We start from the raw sequence: 25226 nt of genomic DNA, 5'->3' as shown, positions 1-25226 counted from the left end.
TTGAATGTCCACATCCTTATCTTCTGCTATTAATGGAAGTGAGTGACTCATTCAAACTAGTTGGAGTGGCCAAGGACTCCTTGAGACTGAGATTATCTTCATACTCATTAAGAGATAAAGCACAAGCATGGTTAAACTCCCTACCGTCAGGTTTCATAACTACGTGGCAAGAGTTGGTTGAACGTTTCTTAATGAGATACTTTCCTCCATCTCTAATCGCCAAAATTCGTAATGAAATCACTTCATTTCAGCAACTTGGCGAAGAATCTTTATATGAGACATGGGAGAGTTTCAAGGAGTTATTACAAAAGTGCTCTCATCATGACATTCCTTACGACATTCAAATAGATACTTTCTATATTGGTCTCAATATTCATACTAGAATGATGGTGGATGCTTCGGCAAATGGAGCCCTTCTTTTTAAGTCTTATAATGATTCTTATGAGATTGTTGAAAGAATTGCCAGAAACAACTATCAGTGGCCACTAACCGAGTAGCCTCAGAAAGACGAGTAGTAAGAGTACATGGAGCGGACACACTTGCTTCTTTGGTAGCCCGGGTTTCCTCTATGTCTTTTATGCTAAATAACATAATTGTTAATGGTTTCAATGGTAATCTGATAGGTTAGCAGCTAAACCAGTTTGAGAATATTTCTTGTGAATACTGTGGAGATGGCCATTTCTTTGAAAATTTCCCATCGAATCAAAAGTCAAAATATTACATGGGAAATCAGAATTGGAATGGTCTGCAATCAAATTCTTACAACTTTTCATGGCAAAATCTTCCAATTTCTCCATAGAGTAATCAATAGGCGGATCATAGCGACTCTTCTATGCCATTTAGACCAAATTATCTTCCAGAATATTCTCAATAGTGCAACAACCCCACCAACTTAATCTTCAAGTGATCTTGAGAATCTGCTGAAGGCATACATAGCAAAGAATGATGCCACTTTATGAAATCTGGAGAATCAAATGGGTCAGCTAACCAATGAACTTCAAAATAAATCCCAATGAGCTTTGCCCAACGATATTGAAAATCCAAGAATTTTTGGCAAAGAACATTGTAGAATAGTCACTTTTCCAAGTGGGAAGACAATGGACCCCAAGGTGGTTAAGGTTCAAGAACAGCTTGTTGTAGCCCAAGACAAAGAAAAAGTTCAACCGAGTGTTGAAATTCCTATTTCATGGAAGTCAGATTCGGTGAACCTTGATGAGGTAAATTCCAAACCAGTTAGTTCTGATTATCTTACACCCTTGTCAAATGTAGAAAAATTTCCACAAAAGAGTTGTCTAATTAAAGCTAAGATTCCACCACTGCCATATCATCAACGATTCCACAAGCAACAAAAGGATACTTAGTTGAAAGAAATATATGATGGCGAGGTGACTTTTAATGACTTCGATGCTGCAAAATCCCCAAATGTAGTTGAAGGCTGCTCTACTATTTCCAAGATGGAATCGCTGACTTCTACAAAATTGGAGCTTAATTCTTTAGATGATTCATTAGAACATATTCTACTAGAGGATTCACCAAGTGATGATGAAGGCAAGGAATATTTGGCTTTGTTAGAAGCTAGTTCAAAGGAATTCACTCAAGAAGTTCTACTTGAAACATTGAGTTATCATCTCAGAAGTATACGCAACCAAAGTCATTGATTGAAGAGTTAGCTAAACTAGAACTAAAGATTTTGTCTCCTTATTTGAAATATGACTGTTTAGGTCTGTCTTCAACTTTACATGTCATTATTTCAGTTGAGTTCACCAAAGATCAAGAAGAAGAGGCACTTGTGGTTTTGGAAAGGCACAAGAAGGGTACTGGATGAATTATTTCATATATTCGAGTCACGGTTGGAGGATTTGTTGGAATTATAGGAAGTTAAATAAGGCCACTAAAAAATATTATTCCGGGTTTTCTTTCCCTAATAAGATGTTGGATAGATTTGATGGGAAAGAATATGATTACTTCCTTGCTGGGTATGGTTGGTATGATAAATGGCCATTCGACACCACCATGGTTAATGACGATCCTGAATAAAATAGGAGTGCTCTTCAGTTTCTCTATTGTTATTTTATATTTTTAGTTCTTTTTCTCATTTGAATAAAATGGTAGACTTAAATAAAATTTCCTTTGGGTCATTACTTAATTAAAATTCTGCCTAAGAGATTGGAACTTAAGCGGGACCATCTGTGACCCCTCTAGTATTTCTTAGGAGTTTAATTTAATGTAATTTTTTGAAAAAGGCTTTTCTAAGTAGCCCAAATAGTTTAAGTATTTGTTTTGTTAAATAAAGGGTCAACTTTTAGCCCAAGCACTAATTTCTTTGAGTTCTTTTTTTAGTTTACTTTCAGAACAAGAGCTTAGGATCAAAAAAAGAGTTGCTATTAGGCTTAAGACACTACTAGGAAGGGAAATATTCAACCCTTTTCTATACAAACCTGTATCCCTTTCCTTGCTCCACCGCCACTCCCAAGTAGCCCGATAGTGCATCTCACTTAACCCTTAATGTCACAGACCTTAACTTCCTAAAACACCACTCCAAACACCTTGATTCGAAGCCACAAACTACCGCACCTAAATAATTCTTAAAACTACCACCCCCTCCAACTCTAAGCCTTACCATTGACTACTCACTTACCTGCCCAAAATAAAAACCACCCTTAACATAATTTCTAACTCTGACACCAAGAGCCGTTCATCTAGCACCATTCCATGAAGTGAAAAATTTGCTATAAAGGCTATTATGCAACATATGCAATGGAAACAACAATCTTATTAAAGATACTCAAAACTACGGAATGACTCAATGCTTTTAAGAAAATTACACAACCCGTTTGTTTTTTTTTTGCCTAAATTTGCAGACTTTATATTTGATCCATGGAATCCAATGTCGAAGAAGGAACGAGGTGATTCAAGCAAAAACAAGGACCATGAAGTAAAAGATGGGTCAGATTCTAAGGGGTTTGCAAATAAATAAAAAGGGGGGATCTTGTCTCTACTTTATTTTAATTTATTTCTTAGGATATTTTAAGTTTTTAGGTTTAGGTTTTTTTAGATATTTCTATTTCTTGCATGATAAAACAAGAGGTTGACATCATAAATAAAAATTGAACAATTTGCAAAGTAAGAAGTGTGGCAATAGATATGTATATGTCCTGGATTGGATTTACTTAGGAAAAGCTTCGTATTTAAGTAGGAAAACATAACTTGCCTCCTTTTCCTAGGTCCTACCTGGTGTACAATATCTATTCACTTCTATATTTTCATTCTCTCTATTGTTTTTAACAATGGGGACATTGCTCATCTTAAGTAGGGAGACCAAAAATTTAAATTGTTTTTTTTAGAATACATTATTCTTATAATTATGATTTATATTTTGCTCAAAATTTTGAATGTTTTTAATTATGCTAAACTTAAATATAAATAAAGTTCTATTATTCTTAATAATTACTATGTTAGTGCACTATGACATAAAGTTTATTCTTGATCAATTTTGTAATCATACCATAAATTTTTATGAATTTAGGATAGCTAGACATGTATGAAAGTTTAAGTATCTAGAATTGACTTAGTAATTTTTTGAGGCGAAATCCTAGAAAGCATGAAATTTTGAAAATGACTTAGGCAAACTTTTTTTTTGGAGCATTTGAGCCTTTCAAGACAACCTTAACGAATATTTATCCCTTGAAACTCAACTTTAAGACTATATGGCCTGATTTTATTTGTACCATTACAATATTAAGCCATCACTTCTCTCATAATTATCTCTAAATTGTCCCAAACATTAGACTCAGTCTATCTAGAATATTCTTGGAAAATAAGTTTGTGGGAGTTGAAAAGAAGTATCAAATGCTCAAAAAAATTTGTAGTACATATAATAATATGCTCAAAGAAAAAGAAAGAAAAAAAAAAGAGAGCATATGTACTCAAAAGAAATAGATGTACAAAGAGCATGTGTACTCAAAATGCAAAATGAGTTGGTGAAATTACACAAATTTAGTTTTTTTTCGACAGTTTTACACAAAGGGTGAAAATTAGCTTGATAAACACCTTGAAAGGCTTGAACTGTTAGGACAATATTGTGCATCAAGTTATCAAGATCAAGGCTAATAATATTTTCCAACCATGGATGGTCCAAAATATGTATTAAAAATATTTTATAATTATTTTTGATCCAAAATTAATTTGGTTAAAAATAAATTATAAGCCTAAAGATGAAAATAGGCCCAATTGTGCTAAGTAAAAAAGAATGATCCACTTAGAAAATGGGGTAGCCCGAACTGTCCATGAGCTTACCTGATCAATTGATTTACACACTTACAAAACAACCTTTGAAGTTTCCTTAAAATCCTATTCAAACCCCTCTACTTTTCGTGCCTACAAACTTTTACCCCTAACTTAAAATAACAAGTTTGAGCCATTGAAACTTGCACCATATGTGGCTGGTCAAGGGAAGAGGAGTGGATGCAATTTATTTGCTATTTTTAGCAGCCATTCCCACCTATAAATACCCCCTTCCCTTCCTTATTAAACAAACCATTCATTCCCACACATCTCTCTCTCTTTCACTCACTTTCTCTCATTTGTTTTCTTCCCTTTTTCTTGTTCATTCCCTTGTCGATTTCTCTCTTGAAAAAGAGCCTTCTTCCACCTTGGAATAGCAACATTCAACTTATCGTAAAGGTTTCGGTTCAACAGAACGAGCAAATAAGAAGAGGAGCATGCTAGTCTAGCTTTAGAGAAATCCTGGATTTGCTTCCTAGTTCCCTTCTCTTTGATTTTCTTGTTTCTATTGCGATCATGAATATGAATAATTGTTGTGTTGTTCTTCTTATTCTAATTAAAATGAATTAAATTTAATTTGTGTTAGATTGATTGCATTCTGTCCACTTAAATTATTAAAATCATGTTTGTGTTGTTATAGGCCTTGGTAAGTTGTTCAATTAAATAAAATCATGCTTATGTTATACTTGCATTATAAAAGGTAAGGTAACGAATGAATTAATTATTAAAAGTATTGAAATTATAATTAATTGACACGATTTAATTGGTACATGTTTAATTTTCTAAAGTAGTGAAGGTTAAACTAGCCTTGCATAACTTGCAAGATTGTTGTGATTAAACTGTTTCAATATAGAAATATATTTTTACCTCAATTAATCTTATATGTCATTATGAATTGATGAATTTTTGAATTGGCATTGAGAAATGTTCAATAGATTGGTTAATTTAGTAAGTATGTATGTGTAGTAATTAACAAATTATCAAGTTGGTGTGAAAATATTCGTAAGAACATGAACATGGGTTTAGTAATTCTAAATTAAGAAATGGAATCGATCTAACACAAATATGTAATATTGATTAAAACCCATCTTTTTGAAATCATGCATTGGAAGTTTTACTTTTTAATTTTCTTAGTTAATTTACTTAGTTAATTTCTAGTTTTTAAATTACTTCTTCAAAATAACATATTTTTCTCATCACTGAAGTGTTTGATTTATATTTTGTAAATATTTTTCTTTCACAGTCCCTGTTAATTAATAACGGTTGTGTGCACTTGCACATTTTTCTCATCACTCGACATTTAGTTGTCACTTTATTACTTGATAACGGTTGTGTACACTTGTACATTTTCGTCGTTCCAATTTTTCGGCCATTGCTAATTGTTGGTTGTGATCCTCTCGATAATCTGATAAGCCTCGTTATAAGACTTGGACAAAATCGCACCGTTCGCAGAAGCATCTACCATTAATCTTTTGTGTGTGTTGAGACTGTTATAAAACGTCTCCAACTGGATACAATGAGGAATCCCATGATGAGGAGACTTACGAAGCAATTCCTTGAATCTTTCCCACACCTCATATAAAGACTCATCATCCAATTTTTCAAAATTAGTTATCTCATTTTGGAACTTTGCATTCTTGCTCGGTGGAAAATACTTAACCAAAAACCTTTCTGCCAATTCTTGTGATGCGATCATGGTCCAAGACCCAACTAAGGCTATCGAAGAACCAATGGAGCTACCAACGGGGCTGGTTACTCGTGCTCGAGCTAAGAGGTTCAAGGAAGCTGTTGTGGGCCTTATTGATCGAATTTGAGGTAAAGTCGTTGCGGGGTTCATTGATCAATCATGGGCATGCACTCCATGCGTGCCATGCAACTTACTTCAAGCACAACTTTAGCTTTCTTCAGCTTGTGAATTTATTTGTTGGAATAAAGAGTTAATTTTGTTCTAGTTATTTAGTTAAATTAGTTTAAGTCTTTAATTATGTCATAACTTGAACATCATTAATATGTTTTAATTATATCATAATCTAAACATCTTTAATAAAGGTTTTTAATTATGTCATAGTGTAGGACATCTTAAATATATATTTCAAATATGTCCTAGTTTAGACATCATTAATACATATCTTTAGTTCAGACAAATTAAATCATGTTTAAGCTATGCTTAATGTGTCTTTTAGGGTGTTCAATTGACGACATTAAAGGGGGAAACATGCATTTGGACGTGCATGTGTGGGGGAGCTACAGGTTGATCTCTTCGAAGCAACCTTTCGTGGAATGTAATGGACACAAGTGCTTTCACATTAGTCCAATCAGCTGAATGCTATGTTCACACCAAGTGACAATCCAATTTTGAGTTTTCACACCTTGAGAGCTATTCGTGTGCCCTATACAACATTAAAATGGAGACTACTCACTCAGCTTCCCAAGAAAGCATCAGCCATGTTCACACCATCCAAAACTGACCATCTATTTGAACTATCAGCTCAAATTAAAGGCTACAATTTTTGGCTATTTGGGGAGTGCAAAGGACATGGCTGTTGGCGTCACCTATGTATGGGAGTCTTCAAAAGTCATGTGGGATAGCTTAATAGTTATTCAGCAATTAAGCTGAATTAAACTAGTCCATTCGACTAGAATTTTTAGAGCTATAAATACTAAGCTCAAATATTGTATTTCAGACTTTTGAACCTTTGATGAATTTTAATCTATTTGTGAGTTGTTCAACTCTCTTTGTTCTTTTGTGACTCAAATTGACTTATCTAGCTAGTCTAGTGGCGTCAATCTAATTCTCTTTGCAAACATATCACTCTAACGAATGTGTCATTCTAATTATATCGTTTGGTTCCTATCTCCAATAGATAGTGGGTCATGATTCAATCTATCAGCCATTTTCACCTTAGGAGCATTATAAGAATCAAGTCAATATTCCCCTTTTAATATTGGTTCATTCTTCAGCTTTTAAGCCTATCATTCATTCGTCCCTTTGTTAAACAACCAATTAATCCCTTGTTAAACTTATCTTTGTCCAAATTCATCCCTTTGACAAACTAGACTGGATACTACTTAATTTTACGATCGGGAATACAAGCGACTCGAATCAACCAACGAGTAAGAGATCGCATCATTCGGTATCAAAGCTTGTTAAAATTGAGTAAGTTTTGACGTTCTACCATGTCGGGGATGACTTTTGAAAGACAAACAAAAAATATATTTATATGTAGTATATAAAAAAGAAAAGAAAAGACTAGTTTTGTAAAAGTGATTGTTTTCCTGAGCTCTAAAAAAATTTCCTTTACAAACATTTTCGCCACATTTTAAGAACCCTTCTTTCTTTCAGCCTACCCTACACTGATATCAATTCCTACCCATTGCAACACTTTTGAACCCAACCCACAAAGATTTGCTATTAAGTCTAAGGCAGTGACTTACGAACTTAGAAAGGTGAATACGAGTGGAAAAAGGAAAGAGAGTGGTGAGAGAATTAGAGTGAAAAAAGCCAAAAATTTGAGTGAAACACGAGTGGAGTGTATACTTTTCTTTTGACTGAATTTGTGAGGTTTGCTGTAAGGAAACACCATGTCTCGTAGTCCTAAAAGAAATGATACGGAAGGTGGTGGTGCACGCCCCATAAGAAACATTATTGTTGGTGGTGGTGGTGTAGCCGACCTAACTTATCAAGCCCTTATCCGCGAAATGGATTGGATGCTCCAAAGGCTTTTAGAACCAGTGCAAGAACAACTAGAATAATTGGAAGAACAAGTCCAGCAAGAAAGAACTCCATAAAATTCGAGGATGGAGCGAGGCCGACCGAGATACCATCAAGATGATCTCTACGATCTTAGCGATGTGGAGAGCTACCAAGCATCTAATCAAAGGGAAAAAAGATGAGGCCATAGAAACCGAGGGATTAGGGAGCATGAATGAGTAGATGATGACCTCAAGAATATCAAAATGGCTATTCCACCATTCCAAGGGAAGACCGATCTAGAGGCATATCTAGAATGGGAGAAAAAGACTGAGCTTGTCTTCGAGTTCCATAACTACTCGGAGAGTAAGAAACTCAAACTCGCGGCCATCGAGTTCTTCGACTATGCAATCATTGTAAGAGTATGTCCAAAGATCAATCATGAGATGGTTGCAATAACATACTTAATTTACCATGTATATTAATATAAGGTGTTGCCATTATTATTTAAGTTTCTTTTTTGTGAGTATGAATAAACTGTTTTATAATAATGTAAAAGATCCTTAGTCAAGTATTATTGTTGACTAGGACAACAACAATACATTAAGACTAACATGTAGTTGATTGATGATAAAGAGTTGTCATTGATATGGAGTGTAAAAATCAATGCATCAATATGTGTGTTAGAGAACAACATATTGGACTGACCCGCTATGAGTATGTTTCTTGGATTATTATGTAATTGTTACAACATTACTCGTAGTGATTAATATGAATATGATCCTCAGACTTGAGATCATCATTATCCCAACATCGTTAGTTGTATATTTTGATACAGTCAAACGTACACCGTAACTGGTTGTTCTATAAAGGCTGATGTTGTATATACCACAACCTATGTAGATGGATATGGTTAATCAATATAGGATAAGTCTCTCCTACATAATGGGAGTAATATCTTAGGCACTTGATTGAGTGTGACTATAAATAAATGGCCATACTCAAATAAGTTGATATGAGATGTCATACTTATTTATATATCATAGTCTACTCAAGATATCAAGGAACATGGGATGGGCTATGCAAGTGTGACTATTCCATGACTTGTGTCCATTCGAGAGATAAAGGACTTAAGGATTAATGCATGAAAGGTTAATCACAAAAAGGTTATGTCGAATCATGACTTCTTGTAACTTAGGTACCAATGATGCATTGCTAGATGCCACTCATTGTTTGTAACATTAGAATCATTCTAGTATTACTGCTAACGTTACAAGAACCTACAGGGTCACACCCTATGGTTGAAATCAACGGAATAAAACATAGTTGGTATTCTGTTTGGTTATCACATGAATTAAATTAATTATAGAATTAATTTAATTGGGCAATCAAATATCGAACATATTATATGTACAAGGATGTTGTACACATAATGAGAACATAGTTCTATTAATATATGAATTTGGTTAGTATATAAATTTAAATAAATATAGTTTACTGAAATCCTTGTTATAATTAATGTAATTATAATTTTTGGTTAAAAACATTATTATATTTATTTATTTTTAATTATGATTATTATGTTTGGATAAAAATTTTATGAATTATGATTCATTATATATTTACCAATTATAAAAGGGTGAGACACATAGAGTTTAAAAAAAAAACCCTAAAAGAAAAAAAAACTTTGCTTGTGAGGTCTAGTAGCCGTCAAGCAAAGAATTCTCCAAAAAACATTTTGGAGATTTCTTCCGTTCATTGTCAAACTGAGTGGATTACATAGAGGTCGGAATCATAAAAGGTTACGGCTTGGTTCAATGGTAGATCAGAATTCTCATTGCCGAGGCATCGCTGCCTACTCAGATTGAAGTTTCGATAATTTCGAAACCATTATTTCACCCCAATTCGTTCTTCGCACATGGATCCATGAGTTGGATCGCTGGAATTATTTTTTTATTAATTTTTGTTGTGCCATGGGGGTACCGACGTTCCAAAAATTATATGGTGGGATCAATTAACCATGAGCAGGAGAAGAAAAAGAGAATGACACGTGTCCACATAGGCCGAGATGAAAGCCGTCATGAGAAAAAGGTTTATTCCTGCTTATTACCATTGCGAACTATTTCAAAAGCTACAAAACCTTACTCAAGGCAATCAGAGTGTTGAAGACTATTACAAGGAAATGGAAATTACCATGATTCAAGCCGATGTCGAGGAGGATCGGGAGGCTACCATGGCGAGGTCTTAGCCGGATTAAATCGTGATATTGCCAACATGGTGGAACTACAACACTACGTTGAAGTTGTAGACATGGTGCACATGGCCATTAAAGTGGAGAAACAACTCAAACGAAAAGGTGCCGTTTGAGCCTCAGATCCCATCTTTTTACAGTATGTTTATAATAAATAAAACTTGGTGGGCCATAACAGGTTGAAAGGATATTTTATAATTCACTTTAGCAAAACATTGAATTATGTATGCTATTTTTGACATGCACGGTGTTTGAAATGCATAGTTATAGCCCAATGACCCATTTGATAAAAGGTTGTAATTTTTATAAACACGGCCTGCGTATCTTGCCTTACTATTATTCTCTTGTATTTCTCTTCTCATCTTATTCCCTCATATGTAAAACAAGTTTCTGAATATTGTAATTTGCAAGAGTTGCTGTGGGCTAGACAAGAAGGAAGATGGGCCAACTAGTGTGGACCGATAGCTTGTGAAATGGCTTACACCTTTAGGTTTCCTTTTGGTTCTCCCATTGGCTTAGGTTGAACCACCTTAGTTTATGGGCTATAATTATTACATTTATTTATTGCATTATTTATTTACGTTTGAGATGCTATGGATGTCTAAAGCATGCCAATTTTAAAAATTTGATAATAATAAACGCGACAATATCTTGCTCGCCATAGCTGCATTCATGACTATGAAATTTGACAGATAGACGTCAGAACAGCTTTCCTTAACGGGAAACTTGAAGAGGATGTGTACATGACACAACCTGAAGGTTTTGTCAATCCAAAGGATGCTAGCAAGATATGTAAGCTACAAAGATCCATTTATGGATTAAAGCAAGCTTCTCAAAGTTGGAATCTTCGTTTTAACGATGCAATCAAAGAGTTTGGTTTTATCAAAAATGAAGATGAGTCATGTGTTTACAAGAAAGTTAGTGGGAGCACTATCATATTCTTGGTACTGTATGTGGATGACATACTTATCATGGGAAATGTCATACCTACCTTACAGTCTATTAAGACTTGGTTAGGAAATTCTTTTTCTATGAAGGACTTGGGCGAAGCCACTTACATCTTAGGAGTCAAGATCTATAGAGATAGTTCAAGACGACTACTAGGTCTAAGCCAAAGTACATACATAGATAAAGTATTGAAAAGGTTTAGTATGGAAGAATCTAAGAGAGGATTCCTACCTATGAGACATGGTATTTCACTCTCGAAGGAAATTTGTCCTTCAACTCCACAAGAGAGAGAACACATGAGTAAAATTCCATATGCTTCCGCTATTGGATCTATCATGTATGCCATGTTATGTACCCATCTAGATGTCTCATATGCCTTAAGTATGACGAGTAGGTACCAAGTAGATCCCAGTGAAGGTCACTAGACCACAGTCAAGAATATCCTTAAGTACTTAAGAAGAACTAAGGAAACATTCCTAATATATGGAGGTGAGGAAGAGTTAAGTGTGAAAGGTTACACTAATGCCAGCTTCCAAACCGACAAGGACGATTCTCGATCACAATCAGGTTTTGTGTTTTGCCTTAATGGTGGTGCTATGAGCTGGAAGAGTTCAAAGCAAAGTACAGTAGTCAATTCTACAACAGAGGCCCAGTATGTTGCAGCTAGTGAGGCAGCAAAGGAAGCGGTTTGGATCAAAAAGTTCATTACTGAACTAGGGGTTGTGCCTAGCATATCAGATGCTATAGAACTCTAATGTGATAAAAATGGAGCCATTGCACAAGCTAAAGAACCTAGATCTCACCAGCGATCCAAACATATACTTAGGCCCTACCATGTTATTCGAGAGATTATCGATCGAGGGGATGTAGAGATATGCAGAGTACCTACAGATGATAACTTTGCTGATCCCTTGTCCAAGCCTCTGACATAGTAGAAGCATGATCATCACACTAAGTCACTCGGTATTAGATATATGAGTGATTGGTCTTAGTGCTAGTGAGAGATTGTAAGAGTATGCCTAAAAATCAATAATGAGATGGTTGTAATAACATACTTGATTTACCATGTTTATTAATATAAGGCGTTTCCATTATTATTTCAGTTTCTTATATGTGTGTATAAATAAACTGTTTTATAATAATGTCCTGAGAATAATATGATTATTCTTAAAATATCCTTACTCAAGTATTATTGTTGACTAGGACAACAATAATGCATTGAGACTAACATGTAGTTGCTTGATGATAAAGAGTTGTCATTTATATGGAGTGTAAAAATCAATGCATCAATATGTGTGTTAGAGAACAACATATTGGACTGACCCGCTATGAGTATGTTTCTTGGATTATTATGTAATTGTCACAACATTACTCATAGTGATTAATATGTATATGATCCTCAGACTTGAGATCATCATTATCCCAACATCGTGAGTTGTATATTTTGATACAGTCAAACGTACACCGTAACTGGTTGTTCTATAAAGGCTGATGTATATTCCACAACCTATCTAAAGGGATATGGTTGATCAATATAGGATAAGTCCCTCCTATATAATGGGAGTAATATCTTAGGCCACTTGATTGGGTGAGACTAGAAATGCATGGCCATGCTCAAATAATTTGATATGAGATGTCATACTTATTTATATATCATAGTCTACTCAATATATCAAGGAACATGGGATGGACTATGCAAGTGTGACTATTCCATGACTTGTGTCCATTCAAGAGATAAAGGACTTAAGGATTAATGCATGAAAGGTTAATCACAAAAAGGTTATGTCGAATCATGACTTCTTGTAACTTAGGTACCAATGATGCATTGCTAGATGCCACTCATTGTTTGTAACATTAGAATCGTTCTAGTATTACTGCTAACGTTACAAGAACCTACAGGGTCACACCCTATGGTTGAAATGAACGGAATAAAACATAGTTGGTATTGTGTTTGGTTGTCACATGAATTAAATTAATTGTAGAATTAATTTAATTGAGCAATCAAATATCGAACATATTATATGTACAAGGATGTTGTACACATAATGAGAACATAGTTCTATTAATATATGAATTTGGTTAGTATATAAATTTAAATAAATATAGTTTACCGAAATCCTTGTTATAATTAATGTAATTATATTTTTTTGTTAAAAAGATTATTATATTTATTTATTTTTAATTATGATTATTATGTTCGGATAAAAATTTTATGAATTATGATTCATTATATATATACCAATTATAAAAAGGTGAGACACATAGAGTTTTTTTTTTAAAACCCTAAACGAAAAAAAACTTTCCTTGTGAGGTTTAGCAGCCGTCAAGCAAAGAATTCTCCAAAAACAATTTTGGAGATTTCTTCCATTCATTGTCAAATTGGGTGGATTACGTAGAGGTCAGAATCATAAATGGTTGCGGCTTGGTTCGATAGTAGATCAAAATTCTCATTGCCGAGGCGTCAAATGGATCCATGGGTTGGATCATCGAAATTATTTTTTATTAATTTTTGCGGCGCAATGGGGGTACCAGCATTCCAAGAATCATATGGTGGGATCAATTAACCTTGAGCCGGAGATGAAACGGAGAATGGCACGTGTCCACATAGGCTGAGATGAAAGCCGTCATAAGGAAAAGGTTTATTCCTTCTTATTACCATTGCGAACTATTTCAAAAGTTACAAAACCTTACTCAAGGCAATCGGAGTGTTGAAGACTATTACATGGAAATGGAAATTACCATGATTCAATCCGATGTCGAGGAGGATCGGGAGGCTACCATGGCGAGGTCTTAGCTGGATTAAATCGTGATATTGCCAACATGGTGGAACTACAACACTACGTCGAAGTTGTAGACATGGTGCATATGACCATCAAAGTGGAGAAACAACTCAAATGAAAAGGTTTCGTTTGAGCCTACCCCAACTCTAGTTTAACATTAAAATGTGGTCAAGATACTAGCAAGAAAGACACTTCTTATCAAGCAAAGTAACATGTCGTATCAACAAAGCCCAACAAGCCGAGTGGATAGACTAGTAAAGGCAAAAATAAAGCTGTGCTAAACCGTACTCGTGACATCAAATGCTTCAAGTGCCTTGGGAGGGGTCGCATCGCGAGTCAATTCCCTAATAGAAGTGTAATGGTTGTAAGACCCAATGGTGAGATCGAGTCTGAAGAAGAGAACGAAAATAAATTTGAAGCACTCACCGAAGAGGAGGAAGATCTCGAGTATGCTGTTAAAGGTGAAATACTCGTCATCAAGCGGAGTTTGAGCCTTTAATGTACAGAGAATGAACATTAACGCGACAATATTTTTCACATGCGATGCCATGTTCAAGGCAAAGTGTGTAGTGTAATCATCAACGGAGGAAGTTGCACAAACTTTGCTAGTAGCATGTTGGTGGAGAAGCTTGGCCTACCAACGACCAAACATCCACACCCGTACAAATTGCAATAGCTTAACTATGGAGGCGAGCTAAAAGTCACCAAGCAAGCTGTTGTTATCTTTTCAATCGGCGAATATAGTGATGAAGTCGTATGTGATGTTGTGCCGATGCATGCTGGACATTTGCTTTTGGTAAGACCATGGTCGTTAGATCGAAGAGTGATCCATGAAGGTTACACCAACCGATACACCTTCAAGCACCTTGGAAAGTGACCTTCGCGCCACAGTATCAATTGAAATTGAAAGATTCTGTTGAACAATTGAGAGCGAGAAAACAAAAAGAAAAAATTGAAAAAGAAAAAGAAAAGAAAATTGAAAAGAAAAAGAAAGCAAGAGGGAAAAACGAGGGAAAAGAATAAAGAGAGCGAAATAAAAATGAGAGAAGAAAAAGAAAGAAAAGATGAAAAAAAGATTGAAAAATTAAGTGTGTATGGAAAAGAGCGGTAGATTTGAAAGTCTTTGTTGTTGAAACAGTCGATGCTAGTACTTATGTACAAGGAAAATTTCTTTAATACTAACGATTTAGATGTCAACCTTCCTTCTTCGATCCTGTCCTTGTTGCAGGATTTTAAAGATGTATTTTTGGGAGACATCCCTAGTGGATTACCACCTATTCGAGGGATCGAGCATCAAACTAACTTCATGCCAAGAGCTACAACTCCAAATCGTCTAGCCTATCAAAGTAACCCAACATCAAAGGCAAGTAGCTGAGTTAATGGAGAAGGGTACATTCGAGAGAGCTTAAGTCCTTGCGCTGTGTCCGTGCTCTTGGTGCCCAAAAAGGATGGAACTTGGCGCATGTGCGTGGACTGCTAAGCAATCAACAAGATCACAATCATGTATAGGCACCCAATTTCGCACCTTGATGACATGTTGGATGAACTAAGTGGAGCCCACCTCTTCTCCAAAATATATCTCAAAAGTGGTTATCACCAGATCTGAATGCGAGAAGGACATGAGTGGAAAACGACGTTTAAGATAAAGCACGGTTTGCACGAGTGGTTGGTTATGCCTTTCGATTTAACTAATGCACCGAGCACTTTTATGCATTTGATGAATTATGTGCTACGTGCTTTCATTGGTAAATCCTGCGTAGTTTATTTTGATGACATATTAATCTATAGTAAGTCTATAGAAGATCATTTGCTTCATTTGAAATCTATCTTGGAAGTATTGCGTAAGAAAACCTTGTATGCTAACTTTAAGAAATGTTCATTTTGTACTAACCAGGTTGTTTTCCTAGGATTTGTGGTTAGCTCAGAAGGACTCCAAGTTGATCAAGATAGAGTAAAGGCTATTCGAGAATGGCCACGACCTACGAGCATAAGCTAAGTAAAAAGTTTCCATGGCTTGGCGAGTTTTTATAGACGGTTTGTTCCTAATTTTAGCACTTTGGCTGCTCGATTGACGGGTATCATTAAGAAAAATTCTACTTTTCATTGGAGTGAGGAACAAGAAAAGACTTTGAACTTAATTAAAGATTTTTTGACAAACTCTCATTTACTTTCCTTGCCTGACAAAACATATGAGATTGAGTGTGACGCCTTAGGTATAGGTATTGGAGCTGTGCTGACTCAAGATGGACGTCCCATAGCTTATTTTAGCGAGAAGCTGAATGGTGCCTCCCTCAATTACCTAACCTACGACAAGGAAATGTATGTGCTAATCTGGGCATTGTAAATGTGGCAAAATTACTTGTGGCCCAAAGAATTTGTTATTCATACTAATCGCGAGGCGTTGAAACACCTTAAGGGCCAAAACAAGTTAAACAAAAGAAACGCCAAGGGGGTGGAGTTCCTTGAATCATTTTCGTATGTAATCAAATATAAAGAAGGTAAAGAAAATGTCGTAGTAAAAGCGTTGTCAAGGAGGTATGCCCTTCTTAACCATTTAGATTCGAAACTACTTGGTTTTGCGCATTTGAAAGAAATTTACGAAAATGATTTTGATTTTGCTGAATTTTATAAGGCTTGTGAACTCGGAGCCTTTGAGAAGTTTTATAGGCATGATGATTACCTTTTTTAAGAAGGTAAATTTTGCATTCCTCAAGGATCTGTTCGGGATGTGTTGGCAAACGAGGTGCATAGCGGAGGCCTTATGGGACATTTTGGTGTCACAAAGACATTGGCCATGCTCCACGAGCATTTCTTTTGGCCAAGGATGAAATGTGATGTGGAGAGAGTGTGCAATCGATGCATAGCTTGTAAAAAGGCCAAATCGAGAATCAAACCTCATGGATTGTACATGCCCTTGCCCATTCCCGAGGGGCCTTGGGTTGATATTTCAATGGATTTTATTTTAGGTCTTCCTAGAACTAACAGTGGAAAAGACTCGATATTTGTAGTAGTTGACTGATTTTCCAAAATGGCACATTTTATTACTTGTAATAAAATTGACAATGCTTTACATGTTGCAATTTTTTTCAGAGAAGTCGTGCGTTTGCATGGAGTTTCGAGGACTATAGTGTCTTATCGAGATGCAAAGTTCCTCAGCCACTTTTGGAGAACATTGTAGGGAAAGCTTGGCACAAACCTATTGTTTTCTATGATGTCCCACCTGCAAACGAACGGACAAACGGAAGTGGTGAATCGAGTCTTGTCAACATTGTTGAGGGCCATTATAAGAAAGAATCTCAAAACATGGGAAGAGTGCTTGCCACACATTGAGTTTGCCTATAACAGATCTATTCATTTGGAAAATAAGCATTCTCCTTCTGAAATTGTTTACGGTTTTAATCCTTTAACACCCCTTGATTTGATTCCTTTACCTAATGAACAACTTGTGCATGTAGATGCTAAATGGAAAGCTGAGTATGTGAAGCAATTACACCAAAATGTGAGGAAGAATATAGAAGAGAGATCTGAACAATATGCGCACAAAGCCAATAAGGGAAGAAAATGTGTAATCTTTGAACCCGGAGATTGGGTTTGGGTGCATAAGAGAAAAGAAAGGTTTCTAGACCAACGAAGGTCTAAATTGCTACCAAGAGGCGATGGTCCTTTTCAAGTATTGGATATGATCAACGATAATTCATACATACTCGACCTTCTAGGTGATTACAATATAAGTGCAAGTTTTAATGTATCTGACCTATCTCCTTATGATGTAGGCGACTATTTGGGGACAAATCGCTTCGAAGGGGGAGGGGATGATGCGATCATGGTCCAAGACCCAAATAAGGCTCCCGAAGAACCAATAGAGCTACCAACGGGGCCGGTTACTCATGCTCGAGCTAAGAGGTTCAATAAAGCTGTTGCGAGCCTTATTGATCAAATTTGGGGTGAAGTCATTGCGGGGTTCATTGATCAATCATGGGCATGCACTCCATGCGTGCCATGCAACTTACTTCAACAACAACTTTAGCTTTCTTCAGCTTGTGAATTTATTTTTTGGAATAAAGAGTTACTTATTCTAGTTATTTAGTTAGATTAGTTTAAGTCTTTAATTATGTCATAATTTGAACATCATTAAAATGAGTTTTAATTATGCCATAATCTGAACATCTTTAATAACGGTTTTTAGTTATGTCATAGTTTAGGACATCTTAAATATATATTTTAAATATGTCTTAGTTTAGACATCTTTAATACATGTCGTTAGTTCAGACAAATTAAATCATGTTTAAACTTTGTTTAATGTGTCTTTTAGGGTGTTCATTGGATGACATTAAAGGGGGAAACATGCATTTGGACGTGCATGCATGGGGGAGCTACTAGTTGATCTTTTCCAAGCAACCTTTCGTGAAACACAATGGACACAAGTGCTTTCACATTAGTCCAATCAGCTGAATGCTATTTTCACACAAAGTGACCATCCAATTTTGAGTTTTCACACCTTGAGAGTTGTTCGTGTGCCCTATGCAACATTAAAATGAAGACTACATATTCGACTTCCCAAGAAGACATCAGCCATGTTCACACCATCCAAAATCGATCATCTACTTGAACCATCAACTCAAATTAAAGGCTACACGTTTTGGCTGTTTGGGGAATGCAAATGACATGGCTGTTGGCGTCACCTATATATGGGAGTATTCAAAAGTCATGTGGGATAGCTCAATGGTTGTTCAGCTCAATTAAGCTGAATTAAACTAGTCCATTCGATTGGACTTTTTAGAGCTATAAAGACTAATCTCAAATATTGTATTTTGAACTTTTGAACCTTTGATGAATTTTAATCTATTTGTGAGTTATTCAACTCACTTTGTTCTTTTATGACTCAAATTGACTTATCTAGTTAGTCTAGTGGCGTCAATCTAATTCTCTTTACAAGTTTATCACTCTAATGAGTGTGGTGTTCCAATTATACCGTTTGCTTCCTATCTCTAATAGATAGTGAGTCACAATTCAATCTATCAGCCATTTCCACCTTAGGAGTATTATAAGAATCGGGTCAATATTCCCTTTTTAATATTGGTTCATTCTTCAGCTTTTAAGCCTATCCTTCTTCGTCCGTTTGTTAAACAAAAAATTAATCCCTTGTTAAACCTATCTTTTTCCAAATTCAGCCCTTTGACAAACTAGATCAGATACTACTTAATTTTACGATCGGAAATACAAGCAACTCGAATCAACCAACGAGTACGAGATCGCATCATCTTGCTATGTAGATATTGAACTTTGTGGCAATGAATTTAGCCATGCTCGTGCTTGATCTTGCAACGAGTACAAAAAAAATTTTAACCTCAATGCGTCTTCAGTCACACCAGCTATCGTGAATAAATCACTCACCTCCATGAATAATCGAAGGTGTAAGTGTGGATATTCCGTGTGCATACCACTAAACTGGCTCACCATTTGGAGCATTTGAAACATCATTGGTTTTAATTTGAATTAGGGTGCCTCGATATCTGGTCTCCTAATTCCCAGATTTAACATATTGAAGAGTGGCACAACGTATTGTCTGATGGCACGATCTCGATAATCAACAATAAGGATTGGGTTGTGCACTGGTTCGACTCCATTACCTTGTCCACCATTTTGATTTCCAAGGTCCATCTCATTTTTTCTTTAAGTAGATCTCTCGCATCTTCTTTGTCTAAAAGTCCGCTCAAATTCAGGGTCTGCAAGTAATAAATCAATGATTCGATCTATGCTCATAAACACCTGAAAAATAAATCTCAAAAAAGGAAAAAGAATAAAGAATAAAATAGTAATGTTATAAATTAAATAAAAACCAAACTATAAAAATAATTTCACAAAAAATGATTAAGGCAACAGTCTCCAGCAATGGCGCCAAAAACTTGTAACGAGGAATATGCTCAAGTGTACACAGTCGCTCAAGTAATAAGTAAGTGAAAATGAGTTATCATCTCCACAGGGACTGTATAAGTTTAACTGATAAATTACAAAATTATAAATAATAATTTGATGTAAAAACTCAGTAATTTTGTATAGTGATGATTAACTAGATGCAAAGAATGATCCTTAATGCAATTTTAATCTAGATGCAATTTACCTAAATGTATGAATGAATGGCTTTAGCAACAAAAACAATCAACATGAAATGGGCTAGGATAATTATATTAATCAATTCAATTTACTTCATCATGCTTAACAATGTTCGGAAATACTTCTATGGCAACCCAATCTTTCATGAGTTTGGAAACCAAATTAAGTCCTCTCGGGTCTTTTAATTAGTGAAATATGCATTTTACTAATCATATTAAACTAAGGGTTTCATAGCATTTATATAAGGTCACAGGGACATTTACGTTTGCAACAGTTTAATTACATAAACCTAAAAACTATGCAAGATAATAAAGCTAACTAAAGATATTATGAACCTCAACTTAGTTAGGTTTAAGGATCTAAATTGAGTATTGCACTTGCAATTATGTGTCTACTAGCTGTTGTCTAGTTAGGATCGCTCAACTAATCTGAGTGCACCCAATCACGTATGAATGAAATGCATCATGATATTAATTGAAAACATGATCGACTGAGGCCCAAACATATTAAACATGAATAAAATAAATCTTATTGAATTAACATAATCATCCTAGCAAATAGGATTTAAAACATCATTGTTGATGTCAAAAACAATGAACTCAAAGCAAACATAATTAAAATAAAAAACAAGAGGAAAGAGTAAACTCTTTTCAGTTTAGCAGCCTTTCGCATCTATTCTAATTGATGTGCTCCTCCATTCTGCTTAATGCTTCTTTTGGTAAGGAGTTCCTAAGGTGGTCGGCCAAAGAATACTTTTGACAAAGCTTATGTTGGTTAAAGGATGGGAATGAAAATGGGCGGCTATGCAATAGGAAGGAAATGGGAAATAGAATATAAAGAAAATGCTAATGAGAGAAGAGAAATGAGATGTGAGGGATGATGGATGAGGGATTGATGCATGGTATTTACATGAAGGTAAGGGGTAGAGTTTGCTAAAAATAGAATTTAAATTCCTTTCTTTTATCTCACATATGGTCGGCCACAATTCATGGAAAAAAGGATAACTTAATCTCCTCATTTTGAACCCAAACCAAGGCTATTAATAGCCATAGGGTGGACGGTTTCAACAACAAAGTTGTTGAGCTAATTTTTGATTATTTTCCAACTGTAAGTACCTTCTATTAAATACCCAAAAGCTTGATTTTGGGTAGCCATCTACTTGTGTCGAAACTGCGCTTTAATTCCCCTTTGTTGAACAATTTCTCAATCCAATAACTCAATAGTCATGTTCATCTTTTAGCACATCTTTTACTAGGTCAAAATATCAACCTCATGACCTAGTTTGCATGGCCTTGCTGTCCACATGAATTGATTTGTGTATGTTCTGTTTCATTCACATTAATCACATTTTCAATGGTCTTATTCTATAGTAAAAAATCACATATTAATAAATTAACATGAAATAATATAAAATATGTACAAAAATCGTGTAATTAAGCACAATTTCTCATACTTTATAAATCCATGCCCAATATTACTAATTAAGTACAATTCACTTACTTTAATAACAATTACTCAAGATAAACATATTTATTAAGCAAAAAGGTAGTAAAATATGTAGAAAAACCCTATATAATTTCGAGTTTATAATAAGCACTTTTGTTTTTTTGGTTAATAAAATTCATAACAGATTGAATGGGTGGGAAGCAAAGAAATTGTCTTTGGCTGGCAAATAACATTAGTGAAATCGATCCTTTTAGCTATTCCCAATTTTTCCATGGCTACGGTATGTATACTTGTCTCTACGTGTGGTAAAATTGAGAAATTAGCTCAAAATTTTATTTAGGAAACCACTACTGAAGCTAGAAAATAGGCATTATTAAGTTGAGATGATTATTGTCGACTAATAAATATTGGTGGTCTTGGTATACAAAGCTTAGTTGATTAGAATAAGAATTTTTTGTTAAAGTTAGATTTCCAATTGCTCACAAAAACTGAAGCATTATGGGTGCAAGTGAGAAATAAATATAATGTTTGTAGGGTGCTACCAAATACTATTGCAAGGAGCAATTGCTTATTCATATGGAGATCATTAACGAAGATATGGACGAATGTGATTGATAATGTCTACTAGGCTATAGGGGATAGTGGTCTAGAAAACTTTTAGAATGATAATTGGATTTGTCCGGTAGGTCCACTCTAAGCATTCTATAGAGGCTCGAAACAACTAGATGATACATTGCGTGTTTGTGATGTAGTGGATAAGAATGGTAGCTGGGATTGGGCTCGATTAAGGAGCGATCTTCCAAATCATATTGTGTTGTAGATAACAGTTGTGTTGCCTCCTTCAATTGATGTGGGACCAGATCAACTATCATGGAGATGGGTGACAAGGAATAATGTTTCATCGGTAGAGACTTATAGAGGTATTCACCAACTTGGCTCGACCGATAATTTTAGTATTTGGAATTTGATTTGGAAATCAAAACACCTCAAAGGGTTAGGGTGTTCATTTGGGTTATGTGGAAGAACATATAATTGACTAATGGTAAGATGTAGCAATGTATTCGAATCCAGGATCCATGTTGTTCGAGATTGCAACTTTTCTAGGATTGTTTAGTGGACAGTTGTGCCGACCCATGCTCGGGTAAGATTTTTTTCTTTGCCACTGGATGATTGGATCTTATGAAACTTGCGAAACATTAGAGATTGTGATAGTCAAGAGATGGAATGGAAAAGTTTCTTTTCCTATAATGTGTTGGCTACTATTGAAAACTGGAATATGTATGAGTTTTCTAGTAGTCACAGTTTTGCCCAAGAAATCGTGGATATGGGTGTTAGTTGGATGAGGAGTTTCATAATGATGCTTGCACCTATGTTACATGTTAATCCTATGATTACTGCTATGCAGTGGTCAACTTCAAATAGAGGTTGGAGTAAACTTAATACAGATAGGGCAGTGTCGCTAAACGGATCTTATGTTGCCATTGGGTAAGTGATTAAATATGCTAATGCTAATTGATTATGGGGATTCTCGATGTTGCTAGGTAAAGTCATAATTTTTAAGATTGAAGCGAGAGCTATTCTAGAGGGTCTACGCTTAGCATGGGAGAAAGAGATTCGACAGTTAAAAATTGAGTGTGATAATGCTCTTTTGATGGAGAGGATTGTGGCTAGTAGAGCAGTTGATAGTAAGATGTTGGAATGACACTCTATTCATCGAATCATACATTTAAGTTGGAAGGTTTGTATACACCATATTCAAAGAACTCATAATGCAATGGCTGACCCATATAGCTAAGGTTATAGCTACAAGTTTCACAGTAGTTCAAGTGTTTCAAGAACCACCTTATTCAATATGGGATGTAATTCAAGTTGATTATATTGCTTGTATAAGGAACTAATTTGTTTTCTTAGCAGTGTGGCTGCCGTATTATATATGCTAAAATAAATATCCACAAGAAAGAAAACAGTGTAGAAAAAAAAAAAAACAGCATCACAATTCACAATCATTCAGCGAATTGGTAGACCCCAGCAGTACTTATTTGGCCAAACAATAAAACAAAAATACATATCCTTTCTCTCTCACAATCTTTTGTGTATATTTGTGTCTTTGACTTGGACTTTCCAGCTAAAGAAAAGTGAAATGAAACAACGAAAAACCTTCAATAATTAATAGCTATCTCCTTCCCTTTCTCAACCCAGACTATCTTCATCCCTCCTTGAGCTGAGTTTAATAAACCTCTCAGCCTGCTCCTCCTCGGCATGGGCGTATCCCACCACCATCGCCAACACACAGCTGCTGCCTTGGCCTTTCTCTTATTTGCTTCTGTCATTACTCTTTCTCGATTCGGTAAGTACTTTAATTTCCCTCTCGTTTATTTTGTGAACCGGAATAAAAATGCATGGACGAATAATATAACCATTTACTCGGTCTTGATTCAGTGCGGTTTTGTGTTTCTTTGTGCAGGCAGCGGGTTCCAGGAGAGGGAAGGAAGTAAGAAGAGAAGCGGGTCAGGGGAGTTAGATCGGTTCATTGCTCAGAAACGACTCAGTGGACCTGGTTCTTCACCACCTTCCTGTAGATCCAAGTGTGGAAACTGCTCACCTTGTAAACCAGTTCACGTTCCAATTCAACCAGGGTTTAGTATGCCACTTGAGTACTACCCCGAAGCTTGGCGTTGCAAGTGTGGCAACAAGCTTTTCATGCCCTAAAAGAAAAGAAGAAAGCAAAATAGCAGATAGTATACTAAAACTCTTAAGATCTTCTGTCAAAGTAACAATTGTTATTACCACTTGTTATATATTATTGCTATTTTGGCAACATTGTTGGTTCTTTTCTATGCTTACATAATGATTTTGCATTTCCTGTGAGAGAAATGAAAGCCATGGGAGTGCAAGTTATATTTAGGTGAGATTACCAAGAGATCTCTCTCTCAATTTTCTTTTTAGTTCTTCATCTTTCTCTTTTGCTTATTATCTTTTCTTCCTCCTTTTTCATTTTTTCTGACTTTTTCACTTGTATTGAAGCAAAGTTTGAATAAGACAGATCGAAAAGACTGTAATTAAGATCATGATTTTATGAAATATAGAAGCTGTTTAATGTTAACTTGTAGTACTGCTAGTAGTTTTATTTAATAACTCATTATTAGCTTTAAATTGAAACTCATATATTGACACCGAACATGAGATCTGTTCCAAGTTTCATCAGTTAATAGGTTTCTTAACTTTTAGATACTGTCAGTGATTATTGCACGTATCACGTATGTAACACAGGTTGAGCTGCTTTTAATTAGCCCCCATTTTTGTTATTTTTTACCATATTTCATTGTAACAAAAAAGAAAAGCTCTTGTTGATCGCTTATTTAATTTCTTTAGCTTATAATAATAAGTTATAGTTATTTGTATTTTTGTACTATCATACTTCCATCATAAAAACTAATTGTTTTTAAGAAAATTTTGAAAATGATACTTCGGATCTGATAATTCTTCCATAAATATAAGCATAAATAAAAATGTGTTTAAAGGTATGGGATTCCCTCAAGCTTAATTCGTTTCAAGTTTGTTTGAAGTTATCTATAGGACTCAGTATTTAACCAACAGTAGATCACGGCCATTGCTAGTTTTCTTTTTACTTTTTTCAAACTTTGAAATAAATAAAAACAATTACCTATTTTGCCATGTACAATTTACTCTCACAATTACACAACCAATAGTT

General features: G+C 35.2%; 1 protein-coding gene and 2 non-coding genes across 3 annotated transcripts; 2 read left to right on the top strand and 1 right to left on the bottom strand.

Annotated features, from left to right (window-relative positions):
• Positions 1-222: 222 nt before the first annotated feature.
• LOC128034157 (small nucleolar RNA R71) lies at positions 223-328 on the bottom strand. The gene has a single exon (XR_008190289.1). It is a non-coding gene; the product is annotated as a small nucleolar RNA R71 (small nucleolar RNA).
• Positions 329-5807: 5479 nt separating this feature from the next.
• On the top strand, positions 5808-5914 carry LOC128034183 (small nucleolar RNA R71). The gene has a single exon (XR_008190315.1). It is a non-coding gene; the product is annotated as a small nucleolar RNA R71 (small nucleolar RNA).
• Positions 5915-23612: 17698 nt separating this feature from the next.
• LOC105778636 (EPIDERMAL PATTERNING FACTOR-like protein 5) lies at positions 23613-24617 on the top strand. Its single transcript, XM_012602375.2, has 2 exons — positions 23613-23861; positions 23979-24617. Exons 1-2 carry the CDS (start codon positions 23774-23776, stop codon positions 24221-24223), a joined length of 333 nt encoding a protein of 110 aa, XP_012457829.1. The 5' UTR covers positions 23613-23773; the 3' UTR covers positions 24224-24617.
• Positions 24618-25226: the final 609 nt, after the last annotated feature.

Source organism: Gossypium raimondii, chromosome 10 (assembly GCF_025698545.1).
Source record: "Gossypium raimondii isolate GPD5lz chromosome 10, ASM2569854v1, whole genome shotgun sequence".
Lineage (NCBI taxonomy): Eukaryota > Viridiplantae > Streptophyta > Magnoliopsida > Malvales > Malvaceae > Gossypium > Gossypium raimondii.
The sequence above is the reverse complement of the archived record's forward strand: the minus strand, read 5'-3'. Positions and strand labels throughout refer to the sequence as shown.